Below are 14,752 nucleotides of genomic sequence, written 5' to 3'. Positions count from 1 at the left end.
AGATTAGGCCACAGCAATCTGGAGGCAGTATGCCTCCTTCACCTACGCGGACATTCAAAAGCGGTTCAAGACTATCTTTGATCACTCAGTATCTGGAAAAACAGCTGATCACCGCTTGCTGCTACTACAGCAAGGAGAAAGGACCGTGTCCACTTACGCACAAAACCTAGTGGAACGACGCAGCACTACTGGTGTGTTTTCAGCAAGGTCCGGACCTCCATATTCAAACTTAACTGGTGTACCGAGGGAAGAACTGGACGCTCAACCAGTTCACTGAAAAGGGCATAACGCTGGACAACTTGGCCCGAGAATGCCTAAGACGCCTCGGGCAAGCCCCCCAATTGCCGGCACCCTCCTGGAGACCCTGGAGCCCATGCAAGTCAGCCTAGGGCAACTGACGCCCACTGAGAAACAACGGTGGCTCCACGAAGGGCTTTGCCTATATTGCTGGATTTCAGAGCTCTTCTGGGCAGCTTGTGCAGTGGGGCCACCAGACAGGGGTCCACAACCACACCGACAGGTGAGTGACCTTCTCTGACCAGCCGCTCAACTCACACACACACACATTTTCAGAACCGCTTGTCCCGTACGGGGTCACGGGGAACCGGAGCCTACTCGGCAACACAGGGCGTAAGGCCGGAGGGGGAGGGGACACACCCAGGACGGGACGCCAGTCCGTCGCAAGGTACCCCAAGCGGGACTCGAACCCCAGACCCACCGGAGAGCAGGACTGCAGTCTAACCCACTGCACCACCGCACCCCCAGCCGCTCAACTCTCATTGCCAATTGTTTTATCGTAGGGAGGGAACCGGGTTATTGACTCCGGGGTGGGCAGCAGCTTCATGGATTCCGAGTTTGCCAATACACATGGAATTCCCACTCGTGTGTATGAAGTTACGTTACGGATTAATGCACTAGATGGGCAACTGCTGGGCAAAGGAGTTGTAGAGTCCCGCACAGAGTCCATTACTCTCCAGGTAGGTGCTTGTCATAAGGAACAACTCTCCTTTCTCCTGATAAAGTCCACTGACAGCCCCATTATCCTGGGTTATAAGTGGCTGGCTTGGCATGATCCTGTGTTTTCCTGGAGAACCAGGGAATTTACATTTACATTTATTCATTTAGCATATGCTTTTCTCCAAAGCAACGTACCTCTCAGAGAAAATACATTTTCTCCATTAAATTAAGAGAAAGAGAGACATAACTGCAGACATGTGATTCTTTAGTAAACCTAGACTGTTTCTTTCCACTTTATGCACCAATGTTCATCTCACAAGTAGGTGCACAAAACTCAAGGTAGACTAATCCTGATCACCTTCCTATAATTTCTTTTTAAAAGGTACACACAAACATTTTCAGAACCGCTTGTCCCATACAGGGTCGTGGGGAACTGGAGCCTACCCGGCAACACAGGGAGTAGGGCTGGAGGGGAGGGGACACACCCAGGACGGGACACCAGTCCGTCACAAGGCACCCCAAGCGGGACTCGAACCCCAGACCCACCTGAAAGCAGGACCCGGTCCAACCCACCGCGCCACCACGCCCCCTGATACACAAACATTTGCATACAATACAGGATTAGCAGCTGTAGATGCTTATCTGGGTATGATCCTAAAGTCACGGTGTATGAACATTACAACTCAAGCACCATACATGAGCTTGAGAGATCATGGGCAAAGTGAGTCCGGAAAAGGTGAGTTTTCAGACCCTTCTTGAATTTAGACAGAGTTTGTGCAGTTCTGAGTGAAACGGGTAGATCATTCCACCACAACAGAGCCAGAACTGAAAACCTCTGCGCTTTACCTTTCATCCACAGGACCACCAAATGAGCAGAAGTAGACAAGCAAAGCAGTCTGGTTGGAGTGTAGCGGTGGATCAAGTCTTGTAAATAGCTGGGAGCAGTTCTATGCACGCATTTGTAGGCAATAACCAGGGTCTCGAATTTGATCTGGGCAGCTATAGGAAGCCAGTGCAGAGAAATGAGTAGGGGAGATACACGGGAACGCTTTGTCAAATCAAACCCAACTCGTGCAGCAGCATTCTGTATCAGCATCCCCAGGTTTGATGTCAGTAGTGGGAAGAGAGAAAGTTGCAGTCGCCCAAACGGGATGTCACCATGGCCTGAACAAGTAATCGGGCAGAGTCAGTTGTGAGGTAAGGACAGATCCTGCGAATATTATGCAGAATGTGTTGGTAGGTCCAGGTTGTGGCTTCGATTTGCTGAGACAAAGACAGACTTGAGTCAGTCGTCACTCCCAGACTCTTAGCCGAGGAGGTAAGCAAAATGAGTGACTTGTCCAGTTTGATTGATAGATCATGACAGGAAGATAGGCCAGCTGGGAGGTGAAGAATCTCTGTTTTGGAGAGGTTGAGTTGGAAGTGATGATCAAACATCAAAGCAGAGATGTCTGACAGGCAGACAGCAATGCGTGCAGAGATCTCTGATGCTCCAGGTGGAAAGAAGAGGAAGAACTAGGTATCATCGGGATAGCAGTGGTATTTGAATCCATGGGAGGCTATGACTGGGCCGAGGGAGGAGATGTAGATCGAAAAGAGAAGAGGACCCAGTACCGGGTCCTGCGGACACTGGTTGAGAGAGGTAGAGGAGAAGAACGGGAGCTCTGCCAAACCACTTGATAGGATCTGTCAGATAGGTAGGACTCAAACCATCTCAGTGCCGCTCCTTTGATCCCAAGCTGACTAAGAGAGGAGAGTAGAATCCGGTTGTTGACAGTGTTGAATGCTGCAGACAGATCTAGGAGGATGAGGACCGAGGAGAGGGAGGCGGCTCTAACCAACTGGATAGCATCAGACACCGCCAGAAGTGCCAGCTCTGTAGAGTGACCAACTTTGAAACCAGACTGATAACTATTGAGGAGATGGTTCCGAATTCAGAAAGTTGATCACAGCCTGCTCGCTCTAGAGTTAGGCAGGAAGGAGAGGAGGGAAACTGGTTTGTAGTTTTTAACCAAGTTGGGATCCAAGGAGGGTTTCTTTAATGGAGATCTTGTGATGTAGGAGAACTTGTGTCATGGGGACCGTGATGAGTCTTTTCCTGTGTGTCAGTCCTGTGTAGATCCACTTCCATCGAGAGCCCCAAAGCAGCACATCCCCTCGAGGTGTCTGAGGCACATCAGGGCCTCATGGAGGTCTTTAGCAAGACCAGGGTGTAAGGAAGAAGTGCTGGCACAGTCACGGAAGTTGCAAGAAGGGGGCGGTTTATTCGGAGTTGTGTGGGTCAACAGACAGGGGAAAGGGGGAAACGGGGGCATAGGGAACTGGTAGGTTGTGGGGGCACTCGGAAGGGGGGGTTGTGTATGGGGTTGTGGTTGTGTCCTGATTTGCTGACACCTTGAGGTCATCTCCCGCATCTGCTTCTCAGTTGCTCTCTCTTCCTCTCACTGGCCGGGCCGGGGAAAGAAATAGGGACATTGATTAAGTTCAGCTGCTGTTGGTCCGTCCCTGGCTCTGCCCATCCTTCCGACCGCCTCGGTGTGCTGCACAGGGCTTTGGCTATCCCCCCGCACCGGCCCTGGGATTGCGCCATTGACCTGTTACCAGGAACCTCTCCGCCTAGGGGCAGAGTCTATCCCTTATCCCTTCCTGAGCAAAGGCTATGGATGCCTATGAAACTGAAGCACTGGCCTCAGGTATCATCAGGCTGTCAACCTCGCCTGCTTCCATAGGGTTTTTTTTTTGTTGGATTTGGTTAACCAGTGTGTTCTTTTGTATTTTGATGATGTACTTTTGTTCTCCAGGTCGCTCCCGGAACATGTTGGGCACGTATGTCAGGTACTAAGACGACTCTTAGAAAGTGGCCTCTTTGTCAAGGGACAGAAGTGTCTCTTCCATCAAGAGCGAGTTTCTTTTCTGGGGTTTCTCCTTGGCCCTGACAGGATAGCCCTGAACCCTTCCAACGTCCAGACGGTGCTGGATTAGCCTAACCTAACATCGGTAAAGGTACTTCAGCGGTTTTTGAGTTTTTCTAACTTCTACCGTCAGTTTATTCAGGGCTTCAGTTCTTTTGCTGCACCTCTCACATCTTTGCTTATAAGGAAGACCACGAGGCTCATCTAGTCTCCCAAGGCTACGGAGACGTTTCAGGGCCTCATAAGGTTATTTACGACTGCCCCGGTGCTCTGTCATCCCGACACCTTTCTACCGTTCATGGTAGAGGTGGACTCCTGAGTTGTAGGGGTGGGTGCTGTGCTTTCACAGAAACAGGGAACTCCGGCGAAACTCCATCTTTGTGCCTATTTTTCTCATAAGCTGTCGCCCACTGTAGAAACTAAGGCACCGCAAATCATGACTTGCTGGCCATTAAATTAGCTCTGGAGGAGTGGAGGCACGCAGTAGGTTGGACTTGGTCCTGCTCTCTGGTGGGTCTGGGGTTCGAGTCCCGCTTGGGGTGCCTTGCGACGGACTGGCGTCCCATCCTCGGTGTGTCCCCTCCCCCTCCAACCTTTCACCCTGTGTTGCTGGGTTAGGCTTTGGCTCCCTGCGACCCCCTATGGGACAAGCGGTTTCAGATGATCTGTGTGTGTGTGGAGTGGAAGCATTAGCTGGAGGGTGCCGCTCACCTGTTCTTTGTCCTCATGGACTATAGAAATCTGGAATCTCTGTGAATGGCTTGCTGTCTGAATCCCATTCAAGTGCGATGGGCCTCGTTCTTTACCCGGTTTCGCTTCACCATTTTGTATAGATCAGAATAAAAAACATCAAAGGCGATGCCTTGTCCCACATCTTTAAGAAAGATCCCATTACTACCCCTCCTGAACCCATACTCCCCAAGTCCTGTTTTGTTGCTCCAGTATGATGGCAGTTTTTGCAGGATCTGAGGGCTGCACAGGCAGGAGATCCAGATCCTCAAGGAGTCCTGGAAAGGAGGGAGTACAAGTATGCATCTGTAACTGCTCCATTGGGCCTACGATTGTCCAACCGCGGGTCATCCGGGTTTCTGAAGGACTCTCGCACTACTCCAGCAGAAGTACGTGACCTTGCATTCGAGATGATGTGCAGGAATTTGTCGAGGCCTCTGAGGTTTGTGTCCAAGACAAGACCCCAACCCAGAAGCCAGTGAGATTGCTGGAACCTCTCCCTGTTCCTTCCCAACCTTGGTCCCATGTGGCAGTGAATTTCCTAACGGATTTGCTGCCTCAGAGGGCAACACCGTCATCCTGATTAATTCCTTCTCCAAAGCCTGCCGCCTCATTCCGCTTTCTTGACTCCCCACTGTGCTGGTTATGGCCGAAATGCTTTTCCACAAGGTGTTCCGGCTGCACAAGTTGCCTGAGGATGTGGTCTCTGACTGGGGGCCCCAGTTCATGTCCTGAGTATGGAAGGACTTTTGGCAGAAGCTCGGGGTCTGCGTCAGCTTCACCTCGGTGTACTATGGTTGGAACCAGGACCAGTAGTCACGGTTCTTACCATGGGCAGAGTATGTCCACAAGGCCCTTTCTAACTGCTCAATGGGCTTATCCCTCTTTCAGTGTCTTTTAGGTTATCAGCCTCCCCTATTTCCTTGGCATCCGGGCTCCACAGATGTCCCAGCCATCGGCGCTTGGTACCAAAACTACGAGGAGGCCTGGCACTCCATGCATGACCACCTGCACCAGAGAATATTTTCAAGCTGGACTCAAAAACATTTTTCAAGTTGGTTTGTTTGTCTACTTAGTTCGGAATCTAGATTTAACATCTTATTGTCACAAGGCCTCAGAACTCAGGGTGATCACTGGAGGTATGGCCCCAGGTCCACCTAGCTGCACCAGGATACTTGAACTCAACAAATTCCTGGTCTTTAGGACTATGAAAGTAGTAAAAGGCGGATTTCTTGTTGCTGGTTGTCTGGACTGGAGTTATTTACATTTATATTTACATTTATTCATTTTGCAGACGCTTTTGTCCAAAGCGACGTACATCTCAGCAAAAGTACAATTATGCATTACATTAAGAGGAGACATAGCTGCAGACATGAAAGTCTCAAGCAGGTTCATCGTTCAAGTAGGTGCATAAGACACAGGATAGACAAACCCCGATAGCCTCCCACCATTTTTTTTTTTAATATGACATGATACACAAATGAGCAAATACAATGCCAGAGTAATGGCTGAATAAAGGTTGTATCTGGGAATGCTTATGGAGTTTTCGATGCGTGAACAGTTACACCGTAAATGAGCTGGAGAGATCTTGGGTGAAGTGGATCTGGAAAAGGTGAGTTTTCAGACCCTTCTTGAAAATAGACAGAATTTCCGCAGTTCTGAGTGACAGGGGAAGGTCATTCCACCACAACGGACCCAGGGAGAACAAAGGCCTCAGAACTCAGGATGATCACTGGAGGTGTGGCCCCAGGTCTACCCAGCAGCTACTTGAACTCAACAAATTCCTGATCCCTAGGACTATGACAGTAGTAAAAGGTGGATTTCTTGTTGCTGGTTGTCTGGACTGGAGTTATTAATTACTTATTAAGAATCTGATCCAAAAAATTGTATTTTTTAATGAACATACCACCCTATGTCAAACAATTTCCTATGAATAATATGCATACTTTCTTCAGGCAAAAGTCATATTTATTTTATCATGTTATTTAGAGTTCCACCCAAATACCCCAGTTGTGACTTATGTGGTCATGTTAATGAATACACTTTCACTGTTAATAACATTAGTAAAAATTAACCAACCCATGTATCCTTCCTGGGCTTCAGTGAAATCAGTGTTGAATGAATAAGATGCATAATGACAAATGAAGTCTTCATATTATGCTCAAAAAATGTGTAATGTCTTGCAAATCAAACATTGTTAGTAATGAAATGTATTGCTATATTTGAAGTTTAATGATTATGTTCATATAAAACTCTGAGCCTGTGGCATTTGTACAGAAAATATGCAGACTGAATGTGATGCTATTTGTTAAGAAGACAAGAATTTCATGCTTTAAGCTCAAGGAACAATTTTATTTGCAGATACTGACATGTCTAGCGGAGGGTCCAATCACAGTTGGTGGATAACATTAATCATGATGACCTCTATAACTCTGAATTTCTGGGACAAAATCTATGTGTACAGTCAAAGCTCTGGTTACCCAGTTCCTTTCACAGAGCTTTAGAGGGAACTTTGCCCATCATGTGCTTTTTGGTGTTCTTCTCTGGCTTAAACAGTATAATAAAACATTTAGGAACAAATATACACATGACCAAACCGCAACTGGAGGATATTATAGCAAAGATCTCAACAGCTACAGTGAACTTGCCCGGTGAGCTGACATAGGCCGGGATAAAGGTGATCCACACCGCACAGAATATGAGCATGCTGAATGTGATGAATTTGGCTTCGTTGAAGTTGTCGGGCAGCTTCCTGGCCAGGAAAGCCAGTACAAAGCACATGAGAGAGAGGAGACCAATGTAGCCCAACACAGCCCAGAAGCCCACGGCTGAGCCCACGTCACACTCGAGAATGATCTTGTCTTTGTAGTACTTCATGTTCTTGTTGGGGAAAGGAGGGGAAAATGTTAACCAGAGCACACAAATGAGGACCTGAATGAGAGTGAATGCAAGAACACTGAGTCTCTGCTGTGGAGGTCCAAACCATTTCATGACATTGCTGCCTGGAAGTGTAGCCCTGAAGGCCATCAACACCACTATCGTTTTGCCCAGAACACAAGAGATGCAGAGGACAAAGGTGACCCCGAACACTGTGTGACGCAGCATGCAGGACCACTGAGAGGGCCGGCCGATGAAAGTGAGAGAGCAAAGGAAACAGAGGGTGAGCGAGAAGAGCAGCAGGAAGCTCAGCTCTGAGTTGTTGGCCCTCACAATAGGAGTGTCCTTATGCAGGTAAAACACAGCTGCGATGGCAATGGCAAGACATGCTCCAACCACTGAGCTTGCAGCCAGAATGATTCCCAGATACTCGCTGAATGAGAGGAACTCGATGGGCTTTGGGATGCAGGCGTCTCCCTGGGGGTTGGGCCAGGCATCGGAAGGACAGCGGACACAGTCCAGGGAGTCTGCAGAACAGAAATAGCATGGTTTCCACTGATCTGATATGCACTGTGTTCATGGTTCTTCCTGTCTGCAGTGTGTCTAAAATGCACAATGCATCACAAAAACACCTTGAAAGGTCCCATCACCTGTCTTGTTGCTGATCTCATCCTCAGCACAGGGCACACAGTCGTAACAGCAGACAGGCTTTCCTCTCTGTACAGCCTTGCGAGTTCCTGGGGGACAGCTCTCACTGCACACTGACTTGGGTACCTGCAGGGATTTACACACACAGACATGCAGCATGTCAGCATACTCATCAAGAGATAGCGCTTTGCGGGTGTTACTACGAAAAATTTCCCTTTCAGTAAAAGTATTTCCTCTTCAATTCAGTCACGCTCTGATTATCCGAATGTAGAAGTGAAATGGAGAAAGTCAAGCAAAGACAATGACAGTCGAGCAAAGACTTAGAACTCTACCTGTGACTGGCCACCTGTCCATGTGATGTTCCTGGTCATTGTGAGGAGCTCCCCTTCTGGTGCAGATGCGTCATAGTACCCCACAGTCACAAACTCCACCTGCCCGTGCTCTGACAGCTGCCAGTTCACCAGCTCGTAGGTAGCGACAGGGTCCCCGTTGGCATCGAAGAAGACGAGGTTCCCATTGAGAGTAAAGTTCACCTTACGGATATGCTCCAGGACCTGAAAAAAGAGGGGATGTGGTTAGAAGATGCTGTCAGTCACAAACATTATGGTTTATGTGACACTCAGCTGTTAGACCCACATGACCCTGGGAGCATGCTGCACCTGCAGAGGGTTCAGCTTCATTCCACGGTCACATTGCAGGGTGGAGCCGTTCTTTTGTGTGCACACAAGGCTGTGCAGACCATGTGCCACTGCGTACACTGCCTTATACACCATGTTGGTGATGCGCAGCTGGGATGTGTCCGTGTAGGCATTCTGCAGCTGCTGCAGACTTTCACTTCCATTACAGACTCGCTCCCCAGGTCCTACTGGACCACTTGCCAAACGACACCTGAATGCGCTTTCCCAGAATTCTCGTAAAATAGGTGAAGCAGATGCTTGTGCTGGGCTCAGGTCTAGCAGGAAAGTCCGTAGGCCTGGTATCACAGCTCTGCGAATGCCAAACCCCACAGCACCGAGAAAAATGTGAAATCGGGTCATGTCGGAGTTGGTGATCCATGACTCACTTCCAACCCACTGCAGTGGAGGAAGGTTGAGTTCCAACAGCTCTTTCAACAGCACAATCATGTCACCAGGGGTAACGAATGCCACGACCACCCGAGCAGTAGATCTCTGGATAACCTCGGCCACCCGTTGAATGCGTGAGAGGGGGTTGGTCCTGTAGAAAGCTTCTGAGTATTCAATACAGATTCCCTCTGTCTTAGCTGCTGCTTGAAAGGCTGCCATGCCACTGTTCCCGTAGTCTGAGTCACTGTGCACTACTCCAATCCATGTCCAGCCAAAGTGCTTGACCAGCTGGACAAGAGCTGCTGCCTGAAATTGGTCACTGGGAATAGTCCTGGAAAAGGTAGGGTACTGCTGCTTGTTGCTCAGGCAGGCACAGGTGGCAAAGTAGCTCACCTACGGAACACCAAAGAAAGGGGGGCACGGTGGGCAACTGTTCAGATGTGTTTGATCACACACAGCAGCACTACTAAGAGAGTAAAGAGGATGCATGGCTGAGATCATATTGAAACACACTTGATGGACTTGGAGTTCTGCATTTAAATCATCTGGAAAACTGTGCACTGCACAACATGCTGTGACTTTATAGTTACTATGAAGCTGAAACTCTAAACTCAAAGATTAGTTGAGACAATAAGACGAGGTGCTGAGCAAGCTCACCTGAGCGATGCCAAAGGGGCTGAGGACTCGGGCCATAGCAATGGAAGTTGTGGAACCAGACTCAGCCACAATGGCAGAAACCGTGGCGGACTTGTAGCATGGTGCACTGAGAGAGAAGGTTGACTCCAGGCCATTGATCAGCTGGAAAGCGGCTTTTGTGGCCAGTGACACGGAGGCACAGGAGTCGTAGATCTGGTATCCAAGCCTGATCCCAGGCAGCAGTTCTGTGCTGTTGTTGATTTCCTCAGTGGCAAAGGTCATGGCTCGGGCAAAGCGCAGCTCTCTGAAATCAAAACTGCTGTACAGCAATAAGAGCAAAGTGGAGTCATGGGAAAACACTGCAGCTTTACCTTTATAGTTCACATTAATGTTTACCTTGTTGAAAATGTGCCATAGCCAATAACATGACATTCCTCCTTATTGGAGAAAAAACAATACTCCCTGAGGTGTCACTAACCTGCCGCTGCACTGCAGTGGCTCTGGAGCATGTGTGAACATGAGCTCTGTCGTTTTCAGGGAGGTGTGTATTATGAATACACCTCCGATTATGAAGTCTCCAGGCTTTGTCAGTACAGCTTGGACAGAACCTTCCAGCAGCTTGCACCCAAGCCCCGATGAGCCCTGGAGGGCAACAATATTGGTATTGGGAAGGACGACCACCAAGAGGACAACAATGGCCACAGTCCACATCACTGCTGCCACTGAACGATGACTCCAACCGGGCAGGACAGGGCTCGTCCCCAGGTATAAATACTATATCCCCACACCTTACCCCTCCCACCAGCAAGAATATGGTGGGTGGGTGAATAAGGGGCAGTTACAACTTGGGCGTTGTCAGTGGTTCAAGGCATCCTATTGGAGTGACGCACTATACCATGGTGGAGACCTGATTTTCCCACACAGTCAGAGTCACGCTTTTCGCATCATTGTGGGAACTTTGCAAGAATTCTCTCCTGAATTCAAAAAATATTTTACACTACACAAAGAAATCTTAATGACATAACTAAATGCTACACATTTTCTTGCAGTTTTTGTTTGAAGAAAATGCTGACATTTTTAAAGGTGTTTTGTTGCAGCTTTTTAAGGTTTAATCAAAATTTTCCACATGGTTTGCAAAATACCTGCCTCCGCCATTCACACTTCCAAAGTTTTTAGTTCTTGTTAATATATTCCAGTGGTCATTTACCACATACATATATGAACCACATACATACATATATGGGCAGTGTTTACTGCATGAATTCAGAATGTGTCATGCCCTCATCCACCGGTCCCTCAGCGACACCTGGTGCCGATCAAGGGCGCCCAGCGTAAAAGGGTGTCCTCGAAGCTCTTCGATGCAGAGCCTCCCAAAGAGACATCGCTGTGCTGAGTTCCTGTGCACTTTCCTTATCCCTTGTGTGTTTGCTTCCCTGGTTTTTGATCCTTGCCTTGTTGACTACAGTTCTTGTTTCTCACCTTCGGACTACATCTGCTCATCGCTCGACCCTTGCCTGTCCTCCGACTACTCTTTTGCCTGATCCCCACTGTTCAATAAAAGAACCACGAGCACTGCACTTCAGTCCATCGCTCTATTCCCTCCGTCAGCGTGACAATAAGTACCTTAGTCTTCAGTCGTGGGAGTAGAACTTGAACCTGGGTCTTATGAGTTTGTCTATGTCTCTCTTGCTGTTGGTAAAATACACTTTTATATTTGCTGAGCTGTATGTTACTTTGAATAAAAATGTTTGCTAAATGAATAATATGAATGGTCATGTAAAATATATAAATGTTAAATGTAATGAGCTTGTTTGTTTACAGAGGTTTCATGGTGTTCAGAAATCCAACAGGAGAACAACAAAGCCCATCTCCTTCAGATGGGGTCAGATGAGGTTAATAATTGCAAGCTTTGTTACAGCTCCTTTGAGATGTAAATAATGGAATGAAAACAATTGCTTCCAGACCCTCTTCTTGCTTCAAGACTTCCTGGCCTTCTACGAGTCCTTGGCCATTATTCTTCTCACACTGTCAGTACTTACATTTACATTTATTCATTTAGATGCTGATGCTTTTCTCCAAAGCGACTTACAGTGTTAACCTACTTGCAATGATTTATCCATTTATGTAGCTGGGTGTCATGCTGGGGTCCGGAATCAGCGATGGACACAAGTGCGGGCTCCCAGGTTTTATTTCATGGACTGGGCACAAGAATGGTCTTGGGACAGTCACAGGTCGGGTGATCAAACATCTGTCGGAGAGAGAGACAATACTCAAAATCCAGAGACAATCCAGGAAACAAAACCAGAAAAGACAAACAGGAAGTATCAAGAGAAGAGCGCTGCTGTTGCTCATTGGGGTGGTTCCGCATCAAGGTGCTTCCGGGGTGCCCTTTTATGTGGTGTTCCCGTGACGGTAGCAGGTGTCGCTGATCAGCTGCTGAGCGAGGGTGTGACAGTACCTCCCCATACAGGCGGCCCCAGCTGCCCTACACCGAGAGGGAGGGTTCCCTCGAGAACGAGGCACTGGGTGATCTGGGGGGGGGGGGGGGGGGTCCCTGGGGAAGACGGCAATCTTATCAGGGTCCAGGATGTCTCAAGCTGCAACCCATGAATGGTTCTCTGGACTGTTCACCTACCAGTCCACCAAGTACTGTATCGCCGTCCCCCTGTGCCTGGAGTCCAGCAGGGCCCACACTGCGTAAGTTGGCTCCCCATCCACCTGCACTGGCGGAGGAGGCGCATCGCTACCGGACGGCTGGAGGAGTGAGGTGCTGCAGGGTTTGAACAAGGACACATGGAAAGTAGAGTGGACGCGCATGCCTAGAGGCAGCTGACGCTGGTAGGTGACAGGAGTAATCCAGTGGCATACCTTGTAGGGTTCAATAAAATGGGGAGTGAGCTTCCTTAACGGCAGCCACCGTTTCAGGTTGCAGGTGGAAAACCAGACCCATTGTCCAGGCAGGAAAGACAGGGTATGACAGTGCCGGTCCGCCTGTCTCTTGTACTGTGCAGTGCGCTCCTGGAGATGGTCCTGGACTGAACGCCAGGTCTCAGCACTTTCCCGGTACCAGTCGTGTACCGTGGGCACCTGACTCGGGGCAGCCTGCCATGGAAAGAGCTTGTGGGAGAAGTATGCGCAGAGGCACATCTCTGGAGGGTTCCCTTGCCTCTGGGAAAGGACTGCCCCTACCCCCACTAACGAGGCATCCACATCTACGACAAATGGAAGAGGGGCGAGGGTGTTTGAGCACCGGGGCAGAGGTGAACCGGGCCTGCAGTTCCTGGAAGGCCTGGTCGGCAGCACTGGTTCAGTGCAACCCGGGGCTTTTGCTTGAGGTCAGCACGGTAAGGGGGGCTGCGATGGTACTAAACCCACAGATGAACCTATGATGGACGGATGGTTGCTGGCGGCTTGTGTGGAGAGCGGTTGGTCAAGGACTGATTCAAACTTTTTCAGAAGTCGGCGTTAAGTCATCCGGGTGCATGTGGCCACAATGCGGTCAAATGTCGTGTCAGCTCGGTGAGGAGAGCCATAATGAAGGCTATCTTCAGTTCATCTGCCTGATATGTTTGTAGAGAACTTATGAACAACAGCTCACACTGCATGAGCAACCCCTGGCAGTTCTCAGGCAAACCATCGTAAGTTTTCGATGTGGCAAGGTGCTCTTCCAGTCCAGGGGGTTTCCGGTGGTGTCATGCTGGGTCTCTCGTGATTGCAGTGGGATCCTCAGTGGTGAGGATAATCCCACTGTCTTGCACTGCTGCAAGCAGCCCATGGACTGTGTCCTCAGTCCCATTCAGGGCTTGCGCCTGAGCTCCTATCCAGGTGCCTTGCATGAAGACAGTATGTTGCAGGCGTCTGAGCTCCACTGCGTTCGTTGTGTTGGTGGAACCTTCTGTCATGCTGGGGTCCGGAATCAGCGACGGACACAAGTGTGGGCTCAGAGGTTTTATTTCAAGGGCTGGGCACAAGAATGGTCTTGAGACAGTCAGAGGTCAAACATTGGTCAGAGGAATAGACAATACTTGAAATCCATAGCCAATTCAAGGAACAAAATCAGAAACCCCAAACAAACAGTGTCAAGGGAAGATAACTGTAGGTGCTTATCTGGAAGGTTCCACACAGAGGTACTTTCAGGGCACTCTTTTATGTGGTGTTCCCTGGGACGGCAGCAGGTGTTGCTGATCAGCCACTGAGTGAGCGCGTGACACTGGATACTTTTACTGGAGCAATTTACATTTATTCATTTAGCAGATGCTTTTCTCCAAAGTAATGTACATCTTATAGGAAATACAATTTGTGCATTACCTTAGGAGAAAGAGACATAGCTGCAGATGTGTGAAGTCCAGTTTGCCACGCTCACACCCTCAAGCCGACATGGAACACCTGGGACGCAGCACAGACTGGGGCATAAACGGCTGCATCAGACCAGCAGCTGATGTGGAACATTGTTCAGCCTTGTTGATTGCGACCTCCTCGCTCCTCGCTCTTGTTCCCTTACGCCTTCCCCGATACCGTCCCTTGTTCCCACGATCTGTACCTCTTTATGATCATCGACCTCTTGCCTGTGTACCGACCTTGCCTTTTGGATTCTCCCTGTAACGACGTTTGCACCTTGAAGACTAATCTCTCTTGGATTTCCCTGATTACACCACGTATACCGCTCTGCACTTGGGTCCGCTGCTTCCTTCCGGAACCAGACATGGCAGAAGGTTCCGCCTCAAATACGGACCCAGCGGAGCTGAACCGTCTACAGGCGGTGTTGGACTCTCGTGAAGCACGCACGGAAGGAATAGAACAGACGCTCTACAACCTCAACACCTCCTACAACGAAACGGTAAGCGCGCTGAACACGTCGCGAGCACTCATGCCGCCCATCGTGAAACGCGCAGCCGGTCCTGCAACAACTCGCCGAGCACAACGCCATCT

The 14,752-nt window shown here is 49.3% G+C and overlaps 1 protein-coding gene across 1 annotated transcript in view; it reads right to left on the bottom strand.

Moving 5' to 3' along the window:
- Positions 1–14,752, bottom strand: part of LOC108934050 (uncharacterized) — a 29,525-nt gene that overhangs the window by 4,614 nt on the left and 10,159 nt on the right. The window contains exons 7-15 of the mRNA XM_029255898.1: positions 13,572–13,784; positions 12,692–13,035; positions 10,302–10,465; positions 9,845–10,139; positions 8,783–9,580; positions 8,456–8,677; positions 8,126–8,249; positions 7,098–8,002; positions 5,114–5,389 (exon numbers count right to left, since the gene is read on the bottom strand). Of these exons, the coding sequence (XP_029111731.1) occupies positions 5,114–5,389; positions 7,098–8,002; positions 8,126–8,249; positions 8,456–8,677; positions 8,783–9,580; positions 9,845–10,139; positions 10,302–10,465; positions 12,692–13,035; positions 13,572–13,784 (3,341 nt within the window). The remainder of the gene's footprint in view (positions 1–5,113; positions 5,390–7,097; positions 8,003–8,125; positions 8,250–8,455; positions 8,678–8,782; positions 9,581–9,844; positions 10,140–10,301; positions 10,466–12,691; positions 13,036–13,571; positions 13,785–14,752) is intronic.

Source organism: Scleropages formosus, chromosome 10, assembly GCF_900964775.1.
Source record: "Scleropages formosus chromosome 10, fSclFor1.1, whole genome shotgun sequence".
NCBI lineage: Eukaryota > Metazoa > Chordata > Actinopteri > Osteoglossiformes > Osteoglossidae > Scleropages > Scleropages formosus.
This window is presented reverse-complemented; position numbering and strand designations above follow the sequence as displayed.